Below are 21,264 nucleotides of genomic sequence, written 5' to 3'. Positions count from 1 at the left end.
TTCTTTCTTTCTTTTTTTTTTTAACCCTTACTTTCTGCTTTAATAACAATTCTAGAACAGAAGAGCAAGGCTAGGTAAATGGGATTAAGCTCAGGGCTCACAGGTAGGAAGTGACTGAGGTCAGATTTGAACCCAGGTCCTCACAACTTCAAGCCTGGCTCTCTATCCACTGGGCCACCTAGCTGCCTCTATGACAAGGTTTCTTTATATTTTTGTGTGTGTGAGGGTTCCCATGGTAATCTGATGGAATTTATGGCCTTGCTCTTAGGATAATATTTTTAAGTACATACAGCAAAATATCTGGGCTTACAAAAGAAACGGAATATTTGAAAATAATTATCTGTATACGTACAAACATATTTCTTTTAAAAAACAAATCTATGGCTCCCAGGGAAAAGACCCTTACCCTATGGAATGGGGAGAAGATGAGTGGAAAGGATCTTCAGCTTCCTTTTCAAATAGCATCCCGTTAAGAACTTCTGGAACCGTTAGGAATCAATGACAAATTACAACGGACATTTTTACGATGCTTTCAAGTGTGCCATTTACTTTATTGGCATTTTCATCTTTGAGCCTCCCAGCAGCCCTGTGAAGTTGGTCCTAATAGCTACACAGAATAACTCTAAAGAGTAAAGAATCCATTTATTTACAGAGTATTTTACGTACACGTATGTAAATATAATAAGGTAGAGAGTCTGTAAATACATTTTAATATTGGCATATAAATAACCACTTATATAAGGTTCATAAGGTGCTTTTAGAAATATTATCTTATTTCATCCTTACAACAGTCTCTAATAACTAATAAGAAAAGCTATAAATAAGAAATTATGTATCTGATAATTTATAGAAATGTACATAAACATAATAAAGTATATGTTACAGTAAGACAATTTTCTATAAATATGGTATGAAGATATAGATTTATAAATAATAATTTATATATTTATATGTTACTTTATAAGATATGAACATAATATATATGCAAAGTGCTTTTACAAATATTATTTTATCATGACAACAACCCTGGGAGGTAGGTACTATTATTATTCCCATTTTACAGTTAAGGAAATTGAGGCAGAGTTGAAGCGATGTACCCAGGATCACACAGTTAATGTCTGAGACCACATTTGAACTGAGCTCTAACTGACTCCAGATTCAGTGTTCTAGTATCTCCATTTCACAGAAGAGGAAACTAAGGCCAGAGAAGTTTATTTATATCATTAGTAGTAGTAGTCTCGGAAGCCGAGAATGATGATCAAAGATACTTGTGCATGAAAGAGATTTAAGTGGAAGAGTCGATGCACAGAGACAGTCCCACTCTCTGGCATTGGAAGCCTGGGTCCAGTGGCATGAAAAGTCGCTACACCTGGAGACTTCCTCAGCTGCATTGGATGGCCGTGTTGTCTTTTGTGCTCCAACACGCCCTGAGCACTCCACAGTGCTTTGCTGCGTCGCCCTCTCAGCCGTTGAACCTTCTTGTAGGTTTCTTCCGCCTGTTCCGCCGAAGCAGTCTTCACATGCTGGGTGAGCAAAGCCCTGGTTCACCAGGGGTCACCAGATGGCTACCATCACAAGGTTTAGTCGGCCTGTCGAAGCCGTTGCCCGGGGTGTGGCCGCTGGCGCATGCTAGCAGCTACTGGGAGCCACCAGTGAGAGCTGGGGGTCAGGTGGGGGTCAGAGGCTGGAGAGCTGCCCTAAGAGGGCATGACAAGCCCTCCATACCAGAGATACTACCCCTCCCTGAGCACCCCATACACGTTTACTATGTGCCAGGCACCGAGTGATAATGTTTCCTTTTCTTCCATCAATATCTCATTCTTCAACATGAATAACTTGTTGGAATAGGATAGGCTGGAGTTGTTTTTATTGTATGCTATGTCTTAATTGTTATTTTTTTCACAATTTCTATCATTTTTTAATCTTGGTCTTAGTAAGTTGACAATCTGAGTATGCAGGCAGCAGTTCAGGACTGACTTCCCACATTGGTCATTTTCAGAATTTTTTAGTTTGCTTTCTTAAAAAAAACAAACTCTTATCTTAAACTTAATGTTAAACATCGGCACAATTCATTATACTTGCTAGCAATTGTAAAATTTAAATTAATATCAACAACTCCAGGTTCTTATTTTTTCAGTTTTATTAATAATCACTAAAGATAGAAAAAGCAAATTAAAGCCTAATCTAACCGAACTGACCACATGTGTGCATTCTCCAGCCTGGCTCTCAGCCCAGGCTCTGCAGCCACTTTCCGGAAAATAGAGAGTGGGCGATGCCACACCAAAAAACTTATATCCTCTGTTCCCCCCAGCCCCCATGCACGTGTGTTCACATCCATTCACACGGGGTTCACACAGCGTAAGCGCACAAATGGGATGCTGGGTAAGACTACCTGGGTCAAGCCTTGAGGAGTGAATTCTAATTACACATAATGATTTACATTTATTTAAAAATTTTTATTTTTATCATCATGAAAAGCATACTTCCATATTGGTCATTGTTGTAAGAGCACACTCATACATAACCCCCCCCCCCCCCCCAAATGCACTGATGTGCAACAGTCTGCTTTAATCTGCATCCATCCATCTGGCTCCATCACTGCTTTCTCTGGAGGTGGATAACGTTCACCATCATAAGGTTTTCAAGATTGTCCCAGAACCCTGCATAGCCGAGAGGAGCCAAGTTTCACAGTTGATCATCATCTAGTATTGCTTTTACTGTGTACCGTTCTTCGGGTTCTGCTGATTTCACTCTGCATCAGTTTCTGCAGATCTCTCCAGCTTTTTCTGAAATCATCTTGCTTATCATTCCTTGTTGCACAATAGTATTCCGTCAGCAACATGTACCACAATTGATTCGGTCATTCCCCAATGGATGGGCATCCCCTCACTTTCCTATTCTTGCCACCACAAAAAGAGCTGTTCCATTCTTGTCCAGGTAGGTCCTTTCCCCTTATTCTTATCTCTTGGGATACAGACCCAGCAGTGGCATTACAGCAGTATCAACGAGTGTGTACATTTTTATGACCCTTTGGGCACAGTTCCAAATTGCCTTCAGAAGGGTTAGATCCATTTACAACTCCACCAACAATGCATTGGTGTCCCAATTTTGCCCCATCCCCTCCAACCTTTTCCACTTTCCTTTACTGTCTATTGGCCACTCTGCTAGGTGTGAGGTGGGCCTCAGAGTTGTTTTACTTTGAATTTCTATAATCAAGAGGGATTTAGAACATCTTGAATGATTTACATTCAATGCATCTATTTCAGCACAGAATAGAGTCCCTTTGCCACCATCCCCTCCAAGTCCCTGTCAGATCTCTCTCTCCCCTTTCTCAGTCACTTTTACTTTTTCACGGCCACGGACACCCGTACTCTGTCTGGTTGTCTTTTTGAATCTTGCGCCCCGTCACAAAGTCTTTCCTCCCCATCACCTTCATGGCGGATCAGGTTCCATCACGTTCATTCCCCACAATTCGTCTAGTCATTGCTGGTCACTTAAAGGGCTCTAAACCCCACACCTTGCACTTAATTTCCTTCATATATGGGAAAGCGGAATGCTCTAAAGAGGGCTTAAATGGGTTCTTTGAATTGGAACCGGCTTGGCCATTTCTGTTACATAGAGGTTTTGATTCTAATTAGGCAGGTTTGTTTATCTTGTTCTGAATGACATTTGGGGAACCAGGGAGGAAAGGGAGCAATTTCTCTTTCAGACAATTGGCTACACTGAAGAAAAAGCAAAACGGGAAAAGAATCATTGGGTCACCCGGTGGGAAGTCAGTAGGTGATTGCATGCAAAATGGATTTAGACCAACATCTCAGAAAACTTCAGACGGGGGCAGCTGGGTAGCTCAGTGGATGGAGAGTCAGGCCTAGAGACGGGAGGTCCTGGGTTCCAATCTGACCTCAAACACTTCCCAGCTGGGTGACCCTGGCCAAGTCACTTCACCCCCTATTGCCCAGCCCTTGCCACTCTTCTGCCTTGGAGCCACTACACAGTGCTGATTCCACGGGGGAAGGGAAGGGTTTAAAACAACAACAGCAAGAAGAAAACTTCAGACAGATGAAAAAAGAAAGATGAAAAGGCCAAAGAAAATGGCATCCCTGTCCCAAACTCGCCTCGGATACATCCGGCATCATTTCCTGTTGGTTGACCGATTTCCTGTTGTTATTCAGTTGTGGTTTGTCATTTCATTCTCTCATTCTGCAGATGAGGAAACTGAGGCAAGCTGGGTTAAATGATTGGCCTAGAGGTTCGAGGGCCAGCAAATGTCTAAGGTCCCATTTGAACTCGGCACTCTAGCCCCTGCCCAGTGTAGTCTTCCTTCTTGCCTAGTATTTGATATTTTTGGTCGTCTGAGCATGCAGGACCCTCGGCCTTGTCCCCTCGCTCCACGTGCTCCTGAGCGCTATGAGCTGCCCACTGGGAATCCCATCGTGCCTCCCTTTGCTCCTTCAGCTGCTTCATGGATCCAGGAGCACCACCCGGTGAGAACCCCTGGGGGGAGACAGAGCCCTCTGAGGGGGCCCTCTGCAGCCCGGAGGCGAGGGAAGAAGAATCCATCTGATTTGACTGCAGACACCCCTGATCTCGGCCCCTCCCAGCTCTAAGGCCCATTTAGGCTAGGCTCAGAAGATCCGAGTTCAAGTCCAGCCTCAGCCGCCCATCGGCTGGGCCCTGGGCAAACGGGCCTCCCTCAGCTTCCTCACTAGCGCTCCCCAGCGGAGAGAAGGCTGCTCGGCCCACTTTGACAGGCGCCATGAACGCCAGCTGTTAAATCCCATTATTCCCGGTCGCGGCGGGAATTCTTTTGCCAGAGCCTGAAGGCTGCCGCAGTGCCTCTGGCCGCCTTTGGCTCCCGGCGACCTTTTTATTCCCTCCCACATCCCATGGCGTGCACACGTTGGGTCGCTGTGCCCGGCACTGCAACGCCACTCCGTCCCCGCACACTAGCGCATGCGTGTGACGGCACCGTGGCTTCTCCCTGCCTCTTCTCCAGCTGCAATTGGCCCTTGGGCGCCGTTGCGTCCCCCGCCGTTTGCTTTTCATGGATGGGGAAACTGAGGCCCGATGCGGCGGAGCCACCGGAGGCCGCTCGCTTCCTCCCCTCCTCCCCTCCTCCCGCTGTGGGCCACCCCCAAGGCAAAGGGCTTGACCGCTTGCCCGGGCCCCGCCCCCGCAGCTGGGCCTGGCAGCTGCTGGCACGTTGCGAAGGAGCCTCCGCCAGGGCTGGCCCGAGGCCTGGCCGGGGGAGCCTCCTCGCCGCCGGCCGCCGGTTTAAAATAAGAACCGAATTCCTCCGGGGCTGAGAACGTCGCGTTCTTTCCAGCGCCGAGTAGGCCGGGCCAAGCTGGCCGCGCACGTCGGCCAGAGCCCGGGCGACGTGGGCTGGGGAGGGGCGTTCCGGAGCCCAGCCACTAGGGGGCAGCCAAGAACAGGCCATGAAGGCCTGCAGAGGGCTGGGGAAAGGTGGCGCTCCCGCTGCTTCCCCGAGCCTTCTCGGGGAGCCTGCAGGCTCCCACAGCCCCGCGAGCCCAGCCCGGACCCTGGGGCCGCGCTCAGTGGCCAAGCCCCACGCCGCTTTGCCCTGGGCCCCGCTGTGGGACCCGTGGGTGGGGGCCGCGGGTGGCCTCGGCGTCGCCTCTCCCAACAAACGGAAGCTCTCTGAGGCCAGGAGCGGAGGCTACCCCAGTGAGGCTGCCCCAGGCTGACTGGTGGCTTCTGGGAAGGACCGTCCTCCCCTGGGGACCGCCCTGGCCAGCGCAGCTGCAGCCCTGGCTGACTGTGACGGCGTCTGGGGCAGCAATCCTGGAGGGGTCGGCCATTTCCTTCTCCAGCTCATTTGACAGATGGGGAAACTGAGGCCAACACGGTGACCCGACTTCCCCCGAGTCACTTGGCCAGCAATTGTCTGAAGCCAGAGTCTTCCCGACTTCCTGGCTCGAGGCACCACTTCACCACTTAGCTGCCGCATAGACGCGGTGCCGGGCACCTCCAGGCACTGAAGTGATGCTCCGGCACTCTTTGTATCTGTTGACCCATAAATCCCTTTGATTGGGACCACGTGGGGTTTCCGCGCTGCCTCTTTCCCCCCACGCTGCCAGCTTCCTTGAGCGAGGGCCTGGGCAGAGCACCCAAGAAGCGGAGCCCCGGGCGGCCAGCAGGGGGCCCCGGGATAGCCCGGAGGCTGGATTCTGAAGCCGCCAAGGAGTCCTTTTGTGTGAACTTGTAAAACAAAGCTGTTCCGGGGTGTCATCGTGCACAGAGCATCGCGCCTGGAGTCAGGAAGAATCTTCTTCCCGGTTCAAACCTGGCTGTGGGGCTCTGGGCCGGTCACTTAACACTTCCTGCCTCAGTTTCCTCATCTGTAAAGCGAGCTGGAGAAAGAAATGCCCAACCCCTGTGGTATCTCTGCCAAGAAAATCCCAAATGTCACAGAGAGTGGGCTAAACAATAATAACAAGATGAGGGAGGGCACAGTACAGGAAACATAGGGCTAGGCAATGGGGGTGAAGTGATTTGCCCAGAGTCACCTGGCTACGAAGTATCTGAGGCTAGATTTGAACCCAGGACCTCCTGACTCGCAGGCCTGGCTCTCAATGCATTGAGCCACCCAGCTGCCTCCACTTTTCCTCTTCATGGGGGAAGGAAGGAATAAATAAGGGGAAAAATGCTTTCACAATTAATTTTTAAATTTAGTATTATGATTTAAAACTCTTCCCTGCTGTCTGAGAATCAATCCTAAATAGTAGTTCCAAGGAAGAAGAGCAGTAAGGGCTAGGAAGTAATCTAGGCTAGATTAGAATCCAGGTCCTCCCATCTCTGCCCTGGCTCTCCCTCTGCTTTGCTGCCTTAGTTGCTCCTAGATTTTATTTTAAAAATAAATAAAAGGATAAAAGAAAACAAAATCCTTGTAACCCACGTGCAACGTCAAACAAAACAGATTTCTGCCCTGGCCAGAGCCCAAAATGTTTGGCTGCTTCTGCACCCCAAGCCCATCCGGCTGTCCGGCCTGGCCTCTCCTAGCTGTCTGCCTGCACAGCTTCACCGTCCTATAAATCGTCGTCCGGGTTCTTCCTTCCAGGCCCAAATCGGGAACAACCTGAGCCTGATGCCCAACCCCAGAGGGCAGGTGGGGGGTGGGGGGTGGCATGGCCGGCTTCGCTGGGGTCTTTGTTCCAAGGAGGCCTTCCTGTGGGACTCATCGAGTGGGCACCGATCGTGGTGGAAAGCAGAAAAGGCAGGAAGACCCTTCACAGGGGCTGACCTCGGTGGCCGCCCAGTTTCCTGCGGGCCGAATGCCTAGAATGAGGGTTTCTGGGGGCCGAGGGCAGGTGGCAGGGCTCCCCAGCAACCCTCCTTTTCAGGGTTTGTCCTCTGGAACTCGACCAAGTGCCTTCGCTCCCAAGCTGCCCACCAGACGCCTGTCTTGACCCCAGCCCGACCGAATCGCCTGTGAACAGAGCTTCGCGCCTTCAGCTCCCCCGGACCCTGCACGCCTGTCGATTTCATTTCCGCTGCCTGGCCGCTGTTGTCTGGGATCTCCGCTTTCTTCTTGTCTTCCCTGAGTTCATCCGGGACTTTCTCAGTTTATTTTTAAGAGCTCTGCTGTTAGGGGCACGTAGCGAGCACAGGAGATAAGGCGCCAGGCCTGGGTTCCCGTCTGGCCTCAAATACTTCCTGGCTGAGTCACTGCCAGCCTCAGTTTCCTGAGATCTGTAGAAGGAGGACCATGACAGCAGCTGCCTCCCCAAGTTGTGGTGAGGATCCAATGGGAGAAAGCCTGGCAAAGCTCCAGGAGCCACGTAGGACGGGATTGGGGTGGATCCTCAGAACCTTAGGAAGAGTGGCTGAGTGGGGGGAGTCACTGTCCCCCGGGCTCGGGTGCTACCTAGGGGGATACACGATGAGATAAATAAGCCTCAGACCCTCTCCAGCACCTGCTGATGGAGTAGGAGACGCTGACTCAAGAAGCCTCCTTGAGGCACTGAAAAGGGCCACGAATCACCCTGAAAATGGGTGTGGGGCCCCACCTCCCCCGGAGGGAATAGGGAGCCCCAGCATCCAGGGGTGTCCCCTCCCCATTACCTCTCTGGGAGGTGTGCGGGGTGGATCCCCAAAGACCAGGCTTGTACCCCGCTGAAGGAAGCAGGCCTGGCGCCCCTCGCTTTTATTTGGGGAATGGAGGAGGGCCGGCCCAGCAGAGGTTCTTCTCTTGCCCTCTGGGAACTTGTTTTCGAGACTATTTTGCGAAAAGCCGGGGTTGGCGCTGGCCGTTTGGGGGTGCTGTGGGAGTTTCCTGGGCTTGCCCATGCCAAGGGTCTTGTTTTTTGGGGAGGGCCATAAAATAAAGGCCCAAGGGTTTGTCAAGGTGATTAGAAACCAGTTGTTGGCACTTTCCTTTAGGTGTTTGACAGAAGGGAAGTATTTCACCAAAGGGGGTTCTCCAAAGTGCTTGGCCCAATCGGGCCTACGATATATAAAGGCAGCGCTGGGGAAGTTCCGACAGGTGAGGTACAGCCCCCACTCAATACATTCTAGCTCCCCTGGCCTCTAGCATCAAATACCAAGTCATGTCTCAGTTTACCTGCCTCGCCTTGAGGCCCTTCCTTGCACATGCCCCTCCATCTCCCGCCTCTGGGCATTTGCCCTGGCTGTGCCCCATGCCTAGCATGCTCTCCCTCTTCCTCTCCGCCTCTTGCCACCCTTCCAGCTCCTCTTAAAGTCGCCCCTGATTTAGAAAGCCTTTTTGGATGCTTCCTAACGGGAGTGCCTTCCCTCCGGCGCTTTGTTTCCTCCTAAGCTCTTGGGGGGCTCTCCCGGAGCTCCCCATGATGCTTGGCACCCCTTGGTGCCAGAGAGAGAGGCAGCAGGGAAGGGGCAGGGTGTGTGGGGTACAGACATTCCGGGCAAAGGTTTGGAGACGGAACAGATTAAGGGCAGTTTACCCCGACCACAGAGTGACCAGGCAGGAGCCAAACGCTGATGCCAGGGCAGATGAGAAACCACTGATGCTTTTTGAGTAGGGGAAGGCAGCTCTGACCTCCCACCTCTATGACTCTTCCCGGGGTTCGCCACTCCCTCTTCTGTCCGCTAGAGGGAGCGGGGGTGGGGATGAACTGGAGCCACGGGGTAGGGGGTGGAGGCCGGGGTGACCAGCCCGGCGACATATGGTCGGCGGTCCCTTTAAGGCTCCTAGGCCCCGCCTCCCGCCAGCCTTTACCCTCCTCCCACCTTCCCCGGGCCGCCCGGTCAGTTCCAGGATTCTCTTCGGCGATGAGATCATCTTCCCTTTACCGATTGGCTCAGGCCTGCCGTCAATCCCGAGAAGTCCCGCCTATCAGACCTCTCCGCCCTCCGCCGTCCGTCCTTCTCCTCAGCGCGGCCGCCGATTGACCAACGCTGGCTGTCAGTCCGGCCGTGCGCGGCGCGGGGAGGCGGGAGGCGTGAAGCGCGAGGAGGAGCGCGGAGGGGGGCGGAGGGGGAGGGACGGGCGCTTCCGTGGCTCTGGCTGAGAGGAGCCGGCGGCGCGGCGGCAGCGGCGGCAGCAGCGACGGCGGCGGGGACTAGGGCCGTACGACCCGGGGCCATTTGGTCCTTCATCTCCGAGTCGACCCGTGCCCCGTGCCCCGCGCCCGCCGCTGCTCCTGCTCTGGGGACCGCCCGCCCCCGCCCTTACCCCCGCCTCGGACACTCGGGAGGTGCCGAGAGGAAGAGCCGGACCGGGGCCAGAGACGACTCCGCCGAGGTGAGTGCGGCATCTGGAGACGCCCCGGGAACCTTCGTGGGCGGGCGCCGCCCCCCGGCCTAGGAGGTACCGCCCTTCCTCGCGGGACGCCACCCTCGCCCCGGAGACTCCCGTGGGATGGCACCGCCCCCCGCGCCAAGGACCCCCCCCCCCTTCCCGATCTGCGGAGCCTCTGGGCCTGAAGGAGGTCCTGCCCCAGTCCTTCTCCCCAAGTGGTGTCCCTGGTCCAGGGCCTCCTTTCCCCAGCCCCGGGACCTCCTCCAGTCCGAGAACGTCCGGACCCCGGGAACCTGCCTGTTTGGAAGCCGCCTGGTCTTGCGGCGGTGCCGCTCCCAGACCTTCCCTCCAAGTGGGACCCCCAGCCTAGGGTCCCCTTCTCCCTGCCCTCGGGAGGTGCCGCCCCCAGCCTTATCTCCCATGGGGGTCCCCCAGTCGGAGAACCCTCCACGCCCCAGGTGGAGACGCCTTTCTTCCGTGGTGGTGCTGCCCCCTCCCCCGCTCGGCTCCCCAGGTGGGCTCGTCCATCACTCCAGCCCAGCCTGGCACGGTGCCCCCCTCCAGGCGGTGCCTCCCACCTGGGGCCTGCCCCATCTGGAAGAGCCTTTCTTCCGCCCTCTTCTGGAGGGGTGCTCTATGCGCGCGGTTCTGCCCTCCGGGCGGCCCCACCTCTGTCTCCCGGGGCCTGGGGGGCGGCGGGCTGGGGGTCCGGCTGCCTCTGGGCAGAGCCTCTCTTGGCCTGGCTGCCCTCAGCGCCGGCCCCTCCTCCTGCCCAGCCCACCTTGCTCTCGAAGCCGGATTCCCTCTGCTCGGTGTGGGGGGCCTCCATGGGGCTTTGGCCTGCTTTCCCCTCGGGTCTTAGCCGTGGCTCCGGGCGTTCCCAGCCCCAGGGAGCAGCCTAGATCTCTGGGTCCCGGCCTCTGCCCGGCCTCCAAGTCCTCTGCTGCCCCGGAACGAGGAGGGCTCCCCTCCATTCCCACCTGGCTCCCGACTCCCCGACCTTCCCCCAGGAGGGCGAAGCCGCTGGGGCTGGGCCTAAGCGGGGGCACTCTCTCCGCCATGGCTGGGACGGAGCCTGGCTGTGGAGCAGCAGATGGAGCTCCTGGGGAGAGGCAGGGCTGGGGGAAGCCCGCAGGATCTGGCTCAGGAGGCCGGCCTGCTCTCTGCCTCTGGCGGCCCCCAGCCCGCCTGCTCTCTCTCCGGCCCATGTGGGGGCTCAGCGGGTCAAATAGAGGAATAGCAGGCCGAGACCGGGACCCGCAGCAGCTCCACTTGGGCCGCCGGCCCCCTGCAGGCCCTCTGGCGGGGGCTTCCTGGTGGAGGGCTGCCCTGGGAGGCGCAGGCCTCGTGCATCTCCTCCCTGGGCACGAGGTGGCGGGCCTCGTGGGCCTGGGCCCTGACGCTCATGCAGCCCGGCAGCCGGCCGAGGCTTGGAGACGTGGGTTGCGGCCAGGTTGGCTTCTGGCTCGTGGGATGGGGGGGCGCCTGTCCATGCACTGAGGAGACCCGAGACAGTGCGAGGAGGGACAAGTTGGAGCGTCACGTGCTGCCTGTTGTGGGACAGACAAAGCGGGCTGCGGAGCCGCCGTGCTCTCCCTCCCTGCCCGCGTGGGGTGGCTTCTTCCCAGACCCCTGTTTTGGGCGGTTGGTGTGAAGCCCTCCCTTGCAGCCCTAGGAACGACTGGAGACCGGAGAGCGCCGAGGCGAGGTCCCGCCTGCACCGGGGCCTCCCCACTCCAGGCCGGCACTTTCCCTGGGCGCCGCCTGTGAGGTCGGGTGTGCCAAGGCAAGAAGGCTTGGGGGCGCCGCACACAGCAGAAGGGGGAGTCTGAGGTCTACCTCAGAGCAGCAGCTCCGCCCTAAGGGGGCGTGCTGTGGGCCTTGTGGGCCGCCGGAAGCAGCCGGGGCCGTCGAGGAGACGCTCACAGGAGTCCGTGCAGCTCGCCCGCACGGCGGGGCTTTGGTGTGGATGAGCCCCCTATAGACACACACAGCCAGCCGGGGGCACGCCGGGGACCCGCCATCTGGTCTTTCGCTTAGAGCCACTCGGAGCGGATGGAGAACCAGGCCTGGAGGCGGGAGCAGCCTCAGCCCCTGCCCCGCCCTCGCGCTCTTCGGTCCTCGAAGCAGCAGACACAGGAAGGCTGATGGCACCCGTGGGCGAGAAGGCCGTTAGAGTAGATGGCTGGGAAGGGCCCCAGGCCCGGCACTGTCCTAGGACTGTAGGAGACTCAGCGATGGGATACAGTGGGGAGTAGGGAGGGCATGCTGAGGGAAGACTGCCAGGTGGGCAGCTGTGGGAGCTGAAGTGTCGGGGAGGCCAGAGGGCGCCCAGGATCTGGCCGCCAGGGCCCCGGACCAGTGGGCGTGGCTGGAGGTGCCGGCACTGTTGGGGTGCAGAGGCGGGGCCTCCGTGGGGCCGGGCCTCCTCAGGGATCGCCCAACTTGATTGTCCTTTTAAGTTTCTAAAGGGCTGCTTCGTTTTCTAGCATTTCCGTCCCTCCTCCATCTCGTTAGACAGCGGGCTCACTCCCCGCTCTCGGAAGTTGAGGTGGCGCTTTCTGGCGGGTGAGCCCCCTGTGCTCCGAGGGCTACGGCGGCTTATTTCGGTCAGTCATTCAACAGGCGTGAAGTGCCTGCCCCATGCCAGACACCGTGCTAAGTTCTGGCTTGACAAAGAAAGGCGGAAGGCAGTCCCTTCTGTCCAGGAGCCTGACGCGGAGACAGCGCGCCGACGGCTGTCCCAACAAGCGCTTTACCTGGCTGTGTGACCCGGGCAGAGACGAGGCGCTAAAAGGAGGCGTCCTGGGCGTGGCTTCCTGTTGAAGGCGGGGTTTCAGCTGGGCCTGGATGGAAGCCCAGGGAGAGAAGGCCAGGGACCGGGCTCATCGGCAGCGCCAGGCCAGGGCCCCTGGCACCGTACGTGGGGGTGACGAGGAAGACTGAAACGCAGGAGAGGAGCAGCTTCCAAAGGCTTTGAGCCCCAAACCAGGCTCCATTGGATCTTGGAGGAGCTGGAGGAACCCCACGGAGTGGGGAGAGATCTGTGGCTGGGAGAGCAGCCCCAAGGCCTCCTCGTGGTCGGGCCTGAAGTGCCAAAACACGCGCCCCAGGGCTGTGGGGATAAGTGGGAGGAGGCAGGAAAGTGTTAACCACAGGCCGGGCAGCAGGTGGGGGGAGGGGCCATCAGACGGGGATGCCCTCCGCAGGGACGTGCTGAGTTGGGGATGTCCAGTGGGCAGCTGGAGGCGGGGGAGAGAAGCTGACTAGAGCCACGCTCTCCTCACATTGGAGGACCATCTCATCCGTCGCTTAATTAGTGCCACTCTTCCTTTCACACTGATTTTGACCCCTTCGCAGTGAGTCACTCTAGCTAAGGGGTCTTGGATCCCGGACACCGTGACCTGCCTGCGGTCATGTGTGCTTCACTGCATGGCCCTCAGGGCCTTCCGGCAGTCCATCGTAGCAGGGCTGCCCAGTGCTTAGAACTGCTCCTCGGGCCTGCATGTCCTCGTTTGTGGGCGGGCTCATGGGAAAATGCAATCAGAAATGAAGGTATCGAGTGACCCAAATCTGGCCCGACTGCTTCCAGAATGACATCTCCTGCTGAGGGAACCGGAGTGGCAGGGCAGACAGTCGGGGTGATTCCCAGTCGAGGTCGTGGAGCCATTGAAGTGAACTTTGCCGGGCCTCATTTGTATCTTGTGGCTGTTCCTGAAATGGAAGACCAGGACAATGACTTCACATCTTCAATGGCTCCATAAAGCCTAAATAAGGGCATACCGTAATGCCCACATTTTTAGAAATTCCTGCCAGGCCTTCAGTATCTTTTAACTGTAAGCAGGGAGAACGGTGCCAGTGTCTCTTAATGCGGTTAAGATGGACCTCTTTTCCCCGCCACAGAATTTGCAGGAACTTGGGCACGTGCCAACCCAGCATGCTTTTGTAGATCAAGCTACGGTTTTTTCTTGTACTTCACTCTTTAGACCCCGGCTGGATGGCTAATTATTTGCTTGTATTGTTACATGTAGGGTGTATTTAAAGTAATTATTCTCCTCTGTGACTGCAAAATGTGTTTTGTTGGTGTGAGAGCTTTTGTGAAGGGCCTGGAGAATGATGGGGTTGGGCCCCCCCCCCCCCCAGTTAGAGTAAAAGAAGGAAAGAGGAAAGGATGGACTGAGTTCAGAAGGGACAGCCAATGATTTAGGTGGGGCGTGAAAGAGAGATGCTAGAGTCTTCCCCCACCTTTCTCCTCCCCGGACTCCGTGAGCCTTGCTGTCTCTCCCAGCCGCGGCCATTTGCCCTGGCAGCCCCCCAGTCTGGAACGCCACCTCCCGGCTTCCTTCAGTTCCTGCTAGCGCTTCTCCTCATACCGGAAGCCTCTCCTGAACACCCTTCGTGCTGGTGCCTTCCCTGTTCGCTATTTCCCATTGGCCCTGCAGCATCTCCTTGTGTTGGCAGGCTCTTTGCCCCGTAGACTGAGCCCCGGGGGAGGGTGCAGGGGCTGGTTTTCGTCTGTCTATCTCCAGGGCACGGGGCAGGTGATCAGTAAATGCTTGTGGGCTTCATTTGATGTACGAAGTCAAATGGGAAAAAGCAATGAATGCCCTTTGCAATGGGGGGGCATTGGCTGCCTTCAGTGCCCCCCCGCGGAAATGAAGTAAGTTGTAGCTGCTCTTCATCTTGTTCCGTCCGTGCTTGGGAGCTGTATTGCTGGGCAGAGCTTGAGCCAGTCACCGTGGATCCGTGTTGCCGGTACTGAGTCCAGTGGTTCTGTGCATGTCACAGTGCTTCAGTTCAGGCAGGTCTTCCCAGGCCTTTCCGGAAGCTTCGTGCTGGCCGTCTCTCGGTAGGCTTCCCTCCCCGCCATCTGCCCCCGCTTGTTGGCTTGTTCCCCCTTTCCACTTCTTTGCCACCACAAAGAGCAGAGAGCTGCTCTCAGCTCTTTGTACATGCGGGCCTTTCTCCCTTTAGAACATCCCTCTGGGATTCCGACCCAGGAGCGGGGGAGGGGAGTGCTGGATCCCAGGGGATGCCGGGAGGTCTGTGGCTCCAACTTGCCCTTCTCCCTTTCCCACATGCCTCGGGCACTTTCATTTGCCTTTTTTGACATTGTCCTTTCCTGAAGGGAGAGCTCAGAGGCAGACTTCCTCCTAGGGCTCCTTCCTTCTCCCTCCTGCCAGTCAGTCAGCATCCATGTGCGAGGCTGGGGCTCCGAGAAGTGAAGGAGGGCAAAGCAGCAGGCACACGGACAGGGCGATACCGAGTATGTGCAGAAGGGCCTCTAGGAGACGGCCCAAGCACGCACCTTCCTGTGTGTGGTGTTGAAGAAGGCCCCGAATTCCAAGAAGTGGAAGTAAGGAGGCCTTTTATTCCAGGCATGGGGGACGGCCTGGGCAAAAGCCTAGAGATAAGAGATGGAATGTTCTGTGTGAGGAACAGCAAGGAGGCCATTTGGGCTGAACCGAGGGTGCTAGGACTTCTGACAGTTTTTCCCATTTCTCCACGTAATCAGTCTGTTTCTGTCTCTGTCTGTCTGTCCCTCCCTCCTCCCTCTCTTCTGCTCTCTCTCCCCTCCCCCCTTCTTTCCTCTTCTCCCTTTCTCTTCTTTTGGGTGTCTATCTGGGGTGTGTGTGTCCATGTCCTGCTGGATTGCTCTTCTCTTAAGGCTAGAGTGAAGGGAATATCATCCCATCATCTTTGGGCCTTCTCAGGAGCGGCCAGATTCTTTCTGTGCTTTCTTTGCTCTTAGTCCTCCCTTTCTCCCTTGATTCCAGGAAGTGGATGGATGGGCAGCTCTCGTGTCCCAGGAACTTTCCCAGAGGGAACCACTTGGGTTAGACAGCGCCTCCTGACCACATCTAAAACCCTGGGAATTTATTTCCTTTTTGGTCTTGAGTGGTCTCCTCTGGACGCGCTAACCTTTGGGCAGTCTGGGCGGATGGCCCTGGCCCCTGCATGTGCTGGTCGTGGGGGCTCCGTCTCTGGGCTGGGTTGTGTGTCTTGGAATGAGCTCTGCCGAGGCGGCCTCCTCCCTTTGCTGCCTTACCCTGTGTTCTCTAGAGAGGTGCCTGCTTCTTGCCAGGCGTGGCACCGGGAGCACCCCGATGGGGAAAGTAAAACGTGGAGAATTGGGTTTGAGTTTGCCCAGAGACATCCCAACTTCCTTTTTTCTCCCGCTGCCAGGACGTTTGGGGGAGAGAAGAGAATTTCTTAAAAGCGGGTGAGAAGGAGCGGAGCTGCCTCGTGTGATGGCTTCTTGGTCTCCTTCACAAGAGGTCACCATGTAGAACCAAGTACATCTTTTTCCCCCCTCTCAGGTGCTGATGTCCCTTCTCTCCAGTTATTGGTCAGGATTCTCTGTGTTCGTGGAACAACTTCCTCTAATTCCTTCCATTGGTTTTCTTTCTCGGAAGTCAGCTTATGGCCTTATTCCTCTGGAAAAAAGTTAGTTCGCTAAATGTCAGACTCAAACTCATTTGATAATAATAAAAGTAATAATTAGGTAGGAAATAAGCATTTATGAAGTACCTACTGTATAGCAGACCAGAGAGAGGCTAGGTGACTTGCCCAGGTACACACAGCTAAGAAGTAGCTGAGGCAGGCTTGGAACTCAGCTTTTCCAGATTCCAGGCCATTGTTTCTTTTCACTTAAACAAAAAAAAGAAAGAAAAGAAAATGACATCCCTGTAACAACCCTGCATAAGAAACAAAACAAACTCCAGCTTCCGCCATGTCCAGAGCTAGATGATGTCTTAAGGGGCAGCCCAAGTCTGTCGCTGCCCCATCAGGCATTGTTTATTAGAGTGGATACCTCATTGTAGGCTTCCTGAAGCACGTGTGGCCCCCGTGTTCTGAGATGGGTAGTCTGGACGTCATCCCTGAGCACAGGGGAGGAAATAGGCTTCTGGAAATTTGCTCGTGGCCACGTAGCTGGTAAATGGCAATCTGGATTTAAGCATCGTCTCTGCGCTCTTTTAAGTCTTGAACTCTTTCTTCCCTGGTGGTTCCCATTCCGTGTCACAGATCCTTTGGGGTTTACAACCGCTGTCCAAGGGGTTTGTGCTAAGAGTTTTTCACTTGAGCCATACGCAGTCAATCTAGAGAAGAGCAGGAGTTGTAGATTCTATTACATGACATCACCGTGCGGGGTTGTAATATCTTTTTTTGTTGTTTAAGGGATTTGAGGAACAAAAAATGTTGGGAACCCCTTCCTGGGAACCTCTTCTGCTGCTGGTGCGAGTTATTCCCTGTGTGTTCCCTTTGCCCCACCTAGGGGAAGATCATTTGGCTTTTTAACAAATTGGGCTGCCCTGGTGGCCATTGATGAATTGCAGGGTTTTGTGCTTCTAGAGGGAAATAGTTGGCTTCTTGTTGAAAATGACTGTATTGTCTCCAGTTCTTTCCTCCTCTACCTTTCCCTGGCACACCCTGCTGAAAGGGGAGGGGAGCCAGGGAGATTAGGACTGCTTCTACTGATAAGAGCCCAGAAACGGAAGTGGCAGCAATTCCCACCGTTGGCGATTGGAGTCTGGAGAAGGCAAGCTTAATGAACCGCTTTCCTCGCGCCTGTGAGTGGAGACCCCAGATCTGCTTGTCACCGTCTGCATACGGGGCTGCCTTGGCGCTGAGCCCTCACGGGAGAGCAGCCGAACCTGGGAATGGGCGAGATGAGGAACAGGACCTCAGGCCCACTTGATCTTCATTTGAAAGCCAGTCAGCAGAAGCTGGGGGGCCGGAGTTCACTGCCACAGGAGCGCTGGTATTTTATAGGACAGATGGACGCACCGATGGGATGCGCGTTCCTCTAACCCAGTGTGAAGAGAGGCCCGATGAGAAAGCCAGTGGCCAGCTGGATCCCGGTGGATGCAGGGATTCAGGGCTGCTCTGGCGGGTGCCCACTAACGGGTCAGAGCAGCCCAGTCCCTGGGCAGGCCGATCGAGATGCCCGGATGAACCTCACGGTCAGATAGCAGGAAGCTGGGTGTCAGGCCCAAGGTGATGGCTTGGTGTGCTGGCCTTGCCACTTACCTGGGTGACCTTAGACAAGCCATTGCTTCTCTGTAGTTCAGTTTCTTTATTTGCAGAACAGGAGTAAGATATGTTCTGGCTACCTCACAGTGGTGTTGTTTCAAATGAAATATACTGTATGTAAAAGCACTTGTATTATTCTGCTAGAAAGATTTCTTTTCAACTTGGAGGGCCACTTCTTTTTATTTCTTTTTGTATTTAAGAGTTTTTTTAAAATTTAAAATAAAAACAATTTTTTTAAACCTTTACCTTCCATCTCAGAATCAATTCTGTGTATTGGTTTCAAGGCAGAAGAGTGGTAAGGGTTAGGCAATAAGGGTTAAATGACTTGCCCAGGGTCACCCAGCTAGGAAGTGTCTGACATCAGATTTGAACCCAGGACCTCCCATCTCTAGACCTGAGCTATCCAGCTGCTCCCTTTGGAGGGATGTTTCGAGTGACATTAGGCAGGGCTGGATCCAAGGATCTTGCTCAACAACATTTTTATCAGTGTCTTTGCTGAAGATTACAGGGCATACGGCTCAGATTCTCAGATGACCCCCCATCAGGAGGGAGACCTTTTAGGTGAAAGAACTAGGATCCAAAATGGTTTTGATAAGATCGATTACATTCAATTAGGGTACATATAAGATGCTTCAGTTGGGTTAAAAAAATCAGCTGCACAGAAGGGGGGGGGGGGCTAGCTAGATTGTAGAGGGTGGATCACGTGATGGACTCGGAAGCAAGAAGACCTCAGTCAAAATCGTGCCTCACTCACTTGCCAGCTCCGACGTTGGCTAAGTCCCGTATGTATTCTGACCTCACTTTCCTCAATCTCTAAAAATGGGGATTGGACTTCATGGACCTCCAGGGTTCTTTCTAGCTCTAAATCTGAGCTTCCCTGGCATTTTTTTTTTGGTAGATTGTAACCTCAGCAGCAGGGTGACATGATCACTAGAAAAGGCCAGTCAAAATATGGATGTTTATTACTAAAAGCCCTAATGTCCAGAACCAGGGAGCTGATAGCCTTGTGGTCCTCTGCCCTCGTCGGGCATATGTGTAGGGTTGTAGTCTGTCCTGGACATTGTGATTTTGATAAGCTAGGGCTCCTGGGTACTTTAAAACATGGTCAGAGTAAGGATTGCGAGAAGAAAGGGTGGTCACGATTTCTGTCTTTTGAGTGTTCTATTGGGAAAGGGAGCCACTTTATTTTGTTTGGGGTCCCTAAAAGGCACAAATCGGAACTGAAGGGGAAGGTGCCAGAGACCAGAACTTTGGCTTCTTAGAGAGTGAGTTTCTTGTTGCTGGAGGTCTTAAGCAGAGGCTTGGGGGACCACTTGTTGGCCATGGGAAAGGAGTTTCTTGTGCAGATTTGGGTTTGATTGGTTCCTCTCATCTCATCACTTTTCTCCCTTGTCCTTAGCATTCGTATAGATTTACTTTGGGGAGTGTTAAATAAAGATGTGTAGTTAGTATTTTATCTTGGTGTTTCCTCCTCTTGAAGGGCCAAGTTCTGTGCCTTTCCATGCCTTGTGGCACCAGCTGCCACCTTGTGCCATTGGAAGGGACCTGGAGTCATTCTTTTGTCACTTTCTGTCCTGGAGGTGTTGGGCAAAACTGTCCTGTCTCTGGGCCACCAGATCCATCAACAAGTTCCCACTCCATGCCAGGGACTGAGCTGGGTGCTGGGCAAGCAGAGACAAAAAGGACACAGGTCCTGCCCTTAGGGAACTTGGATTTTTGAGACTCCTTTCAGACAGGAAAATAGTCTGGTTTTATTGGTAGCTAGATGGCTCAGTGGATAGAGCTCTGGGCCTAGAGTCAGGAAGACCTGATTGCACATCCACCTTCAGGTGCTTACTAGCTATGTATGACTCTGGGTAAATTAGTTAACCTCTGTTTGCCTTAATCCATGGGAGAAGGAAACATTTAGTATCTTTGCTGAGAAAATCCCATGGACAGTGTAGTCTAAGGGTTCATGTTGCGTGACTGAACAATAAAGGAAGTACAAGAGAGTGTCAGGAAGTCCTGAGTTCAATCCTGCTTCACACACTTAATGCTGTATGACTCTGATCAAGTTACTGAAATTCTCAGCCTCACTTTCCTCATCTGTAAAATGGGGGTAATAATAACACCATCATCCCCTACCTTATATGGTTGTTGTGAGGAGTAAATGAAATAACATACCTTAAAACACCATATGAATGCTACCTGTTTTTGTTAGTTGGGGCAGCCATCTTCGGAGAATCCATCCCCTGAGGAGTATTTCCTTTCTCTCCTTGCAGATTCCTAGGATTATAGATTTAGGGCTACAAGGGACCTTAGAAGCCATTGAGTCCAACTTCCTCATTTCACAGTTGAGGAAATTGAGGTCTTGAATGCTTAAGTAACTTGTGCAGGGTCATGATGCTATGAAGTGTCTGAGGTGTGATTTGAACCCAGTTCTTCCTGCCTCCACTCAAGTCTTTCCATCACTGTGCTTCCTTTTTGTTGCTCCTCTGGGGAAACAGCAGATCCCTGCTTGGGCAGTGTGAGCTTCTGTTAACTGTAGCAAATAGAATCTTCTAGAGGCAAGTTGTTGTTATTACAGTGCTCTTTGCTGTCGGACTAGCCTCTTTGGATCCTCCTTTTATGATAGATTTCCTCCTTTGTAGGAGTTCCGCCATAGCATCAAAGCAGCTTGGGAGAGAATCCATTGGCTTGAAGTCAAGAATGGTCTTCTGGTCTTGGTTATTTAGTCCAATCAGGAGTAAAGAATGAGTAAGCTAAAGAACTTTTGAGGGCTTCCTATGTGCATAGCCCTGGGCCCAAGAAACTCTTGTTAGAAGGGAGAGGATGATTCAGCCCAGCAGCAAGTCAGAAGGGGATGTTTGTTGTTCAGGTACTTTAGTGACTCCTGAAGCTCATATAAGGAAGGTTAGTTGGTAGAATCCGGGGAGGGTTTGTTTTCCTGGGTGATAACTGAGTGGGCCAAGGTGGTAGCAGGGCAGTGGTCTGTGGGGCATCCCACTCTTCTTCCTAGGAGGTTAGGCCTCGTCTGGCCTGCCTTCTGGTGATGATCCATGGGAGGTGGCTAGTTTGTATTGATGGTATTGGGTGTGGTGGACCTCTTCTCCATAAAGGTGGCACTTCCTTGATGATGAGTTTGGGGACCATTCTGGAAGCTGGACCAGTCATTTACAGGCATTGCTTCTGGGGCTCTAGAATCTGCCTGCCCCAAACACCGGCTCTCCTCAGCATTCAAACACTCTTCATAACATGAGCCTCTAGTGATACTTCCAGGAAATGGTTGCTACCATCTCAGGGGGAGGAGAACAGTTCTTTTTCTTGATCTTGGAGTGGGAAGTGTCATCATTGCTGGGAAAAGTCCCTGATCCTTACTAAAGGCATTGCAGTCTGGGGATCCAGAAGGCTCGTTACTCGTCTGGAGCGAGTCGAGGTTGACGTTTCCCTCAGAGGACGTATCATTCAACACGTTATCAAGAGCCTCGGTGCTGGGTATATGACGATGA

At 53.9% G+C, this 21,264-nt stretch overlaps 1 protein-coding gene across 1 annotated transcript in view; it reads left to right on the top strand.

The window, feature by feature from the left end:
- Window positions 1–5,438: 5,438 nt before the first annotated feature.
- Window positions 5,439–21,264, top strand: part of LOC103103617 (uncharacterized) — a 78,982-nt gene continuing 63,156 nt past the window's right edge. Inside the window, exons 1-2 of the mRNA XM_016425399.2 lie at window positions 5,439–5,688; window positions 9,279–9,745. Of these exons, the coding sequence (XP_016280885.1) occupies window positions 5,439–5,688; window positions 9,279–9,745 (717 nt within the window). The remainder of the gene's footprint in view (window positions 5,689–9,278; window positions 9,746–21,264) is intronic.

This window comes from Monodelphis domestica, chromosome 5 (assembly GCF_027887165.1).
Source record: "Monodelphis domestica isolate mMonDom1 chromosome 5, mMonDom1.pri, whole genome shotgun sequence".
Classification (NCBI taxonomy): domain Eukaryota; kingdom Metazoa; phylum Chordata; class Mammalia; order Didelphimorphia; family Didelphidae; genus Monodelphis; species Monodelphis domestica.
Note: the sequence above shows the minus strand (reverse complement) of the source record. Positions and strands in the feature narration are given on the sequence as shown.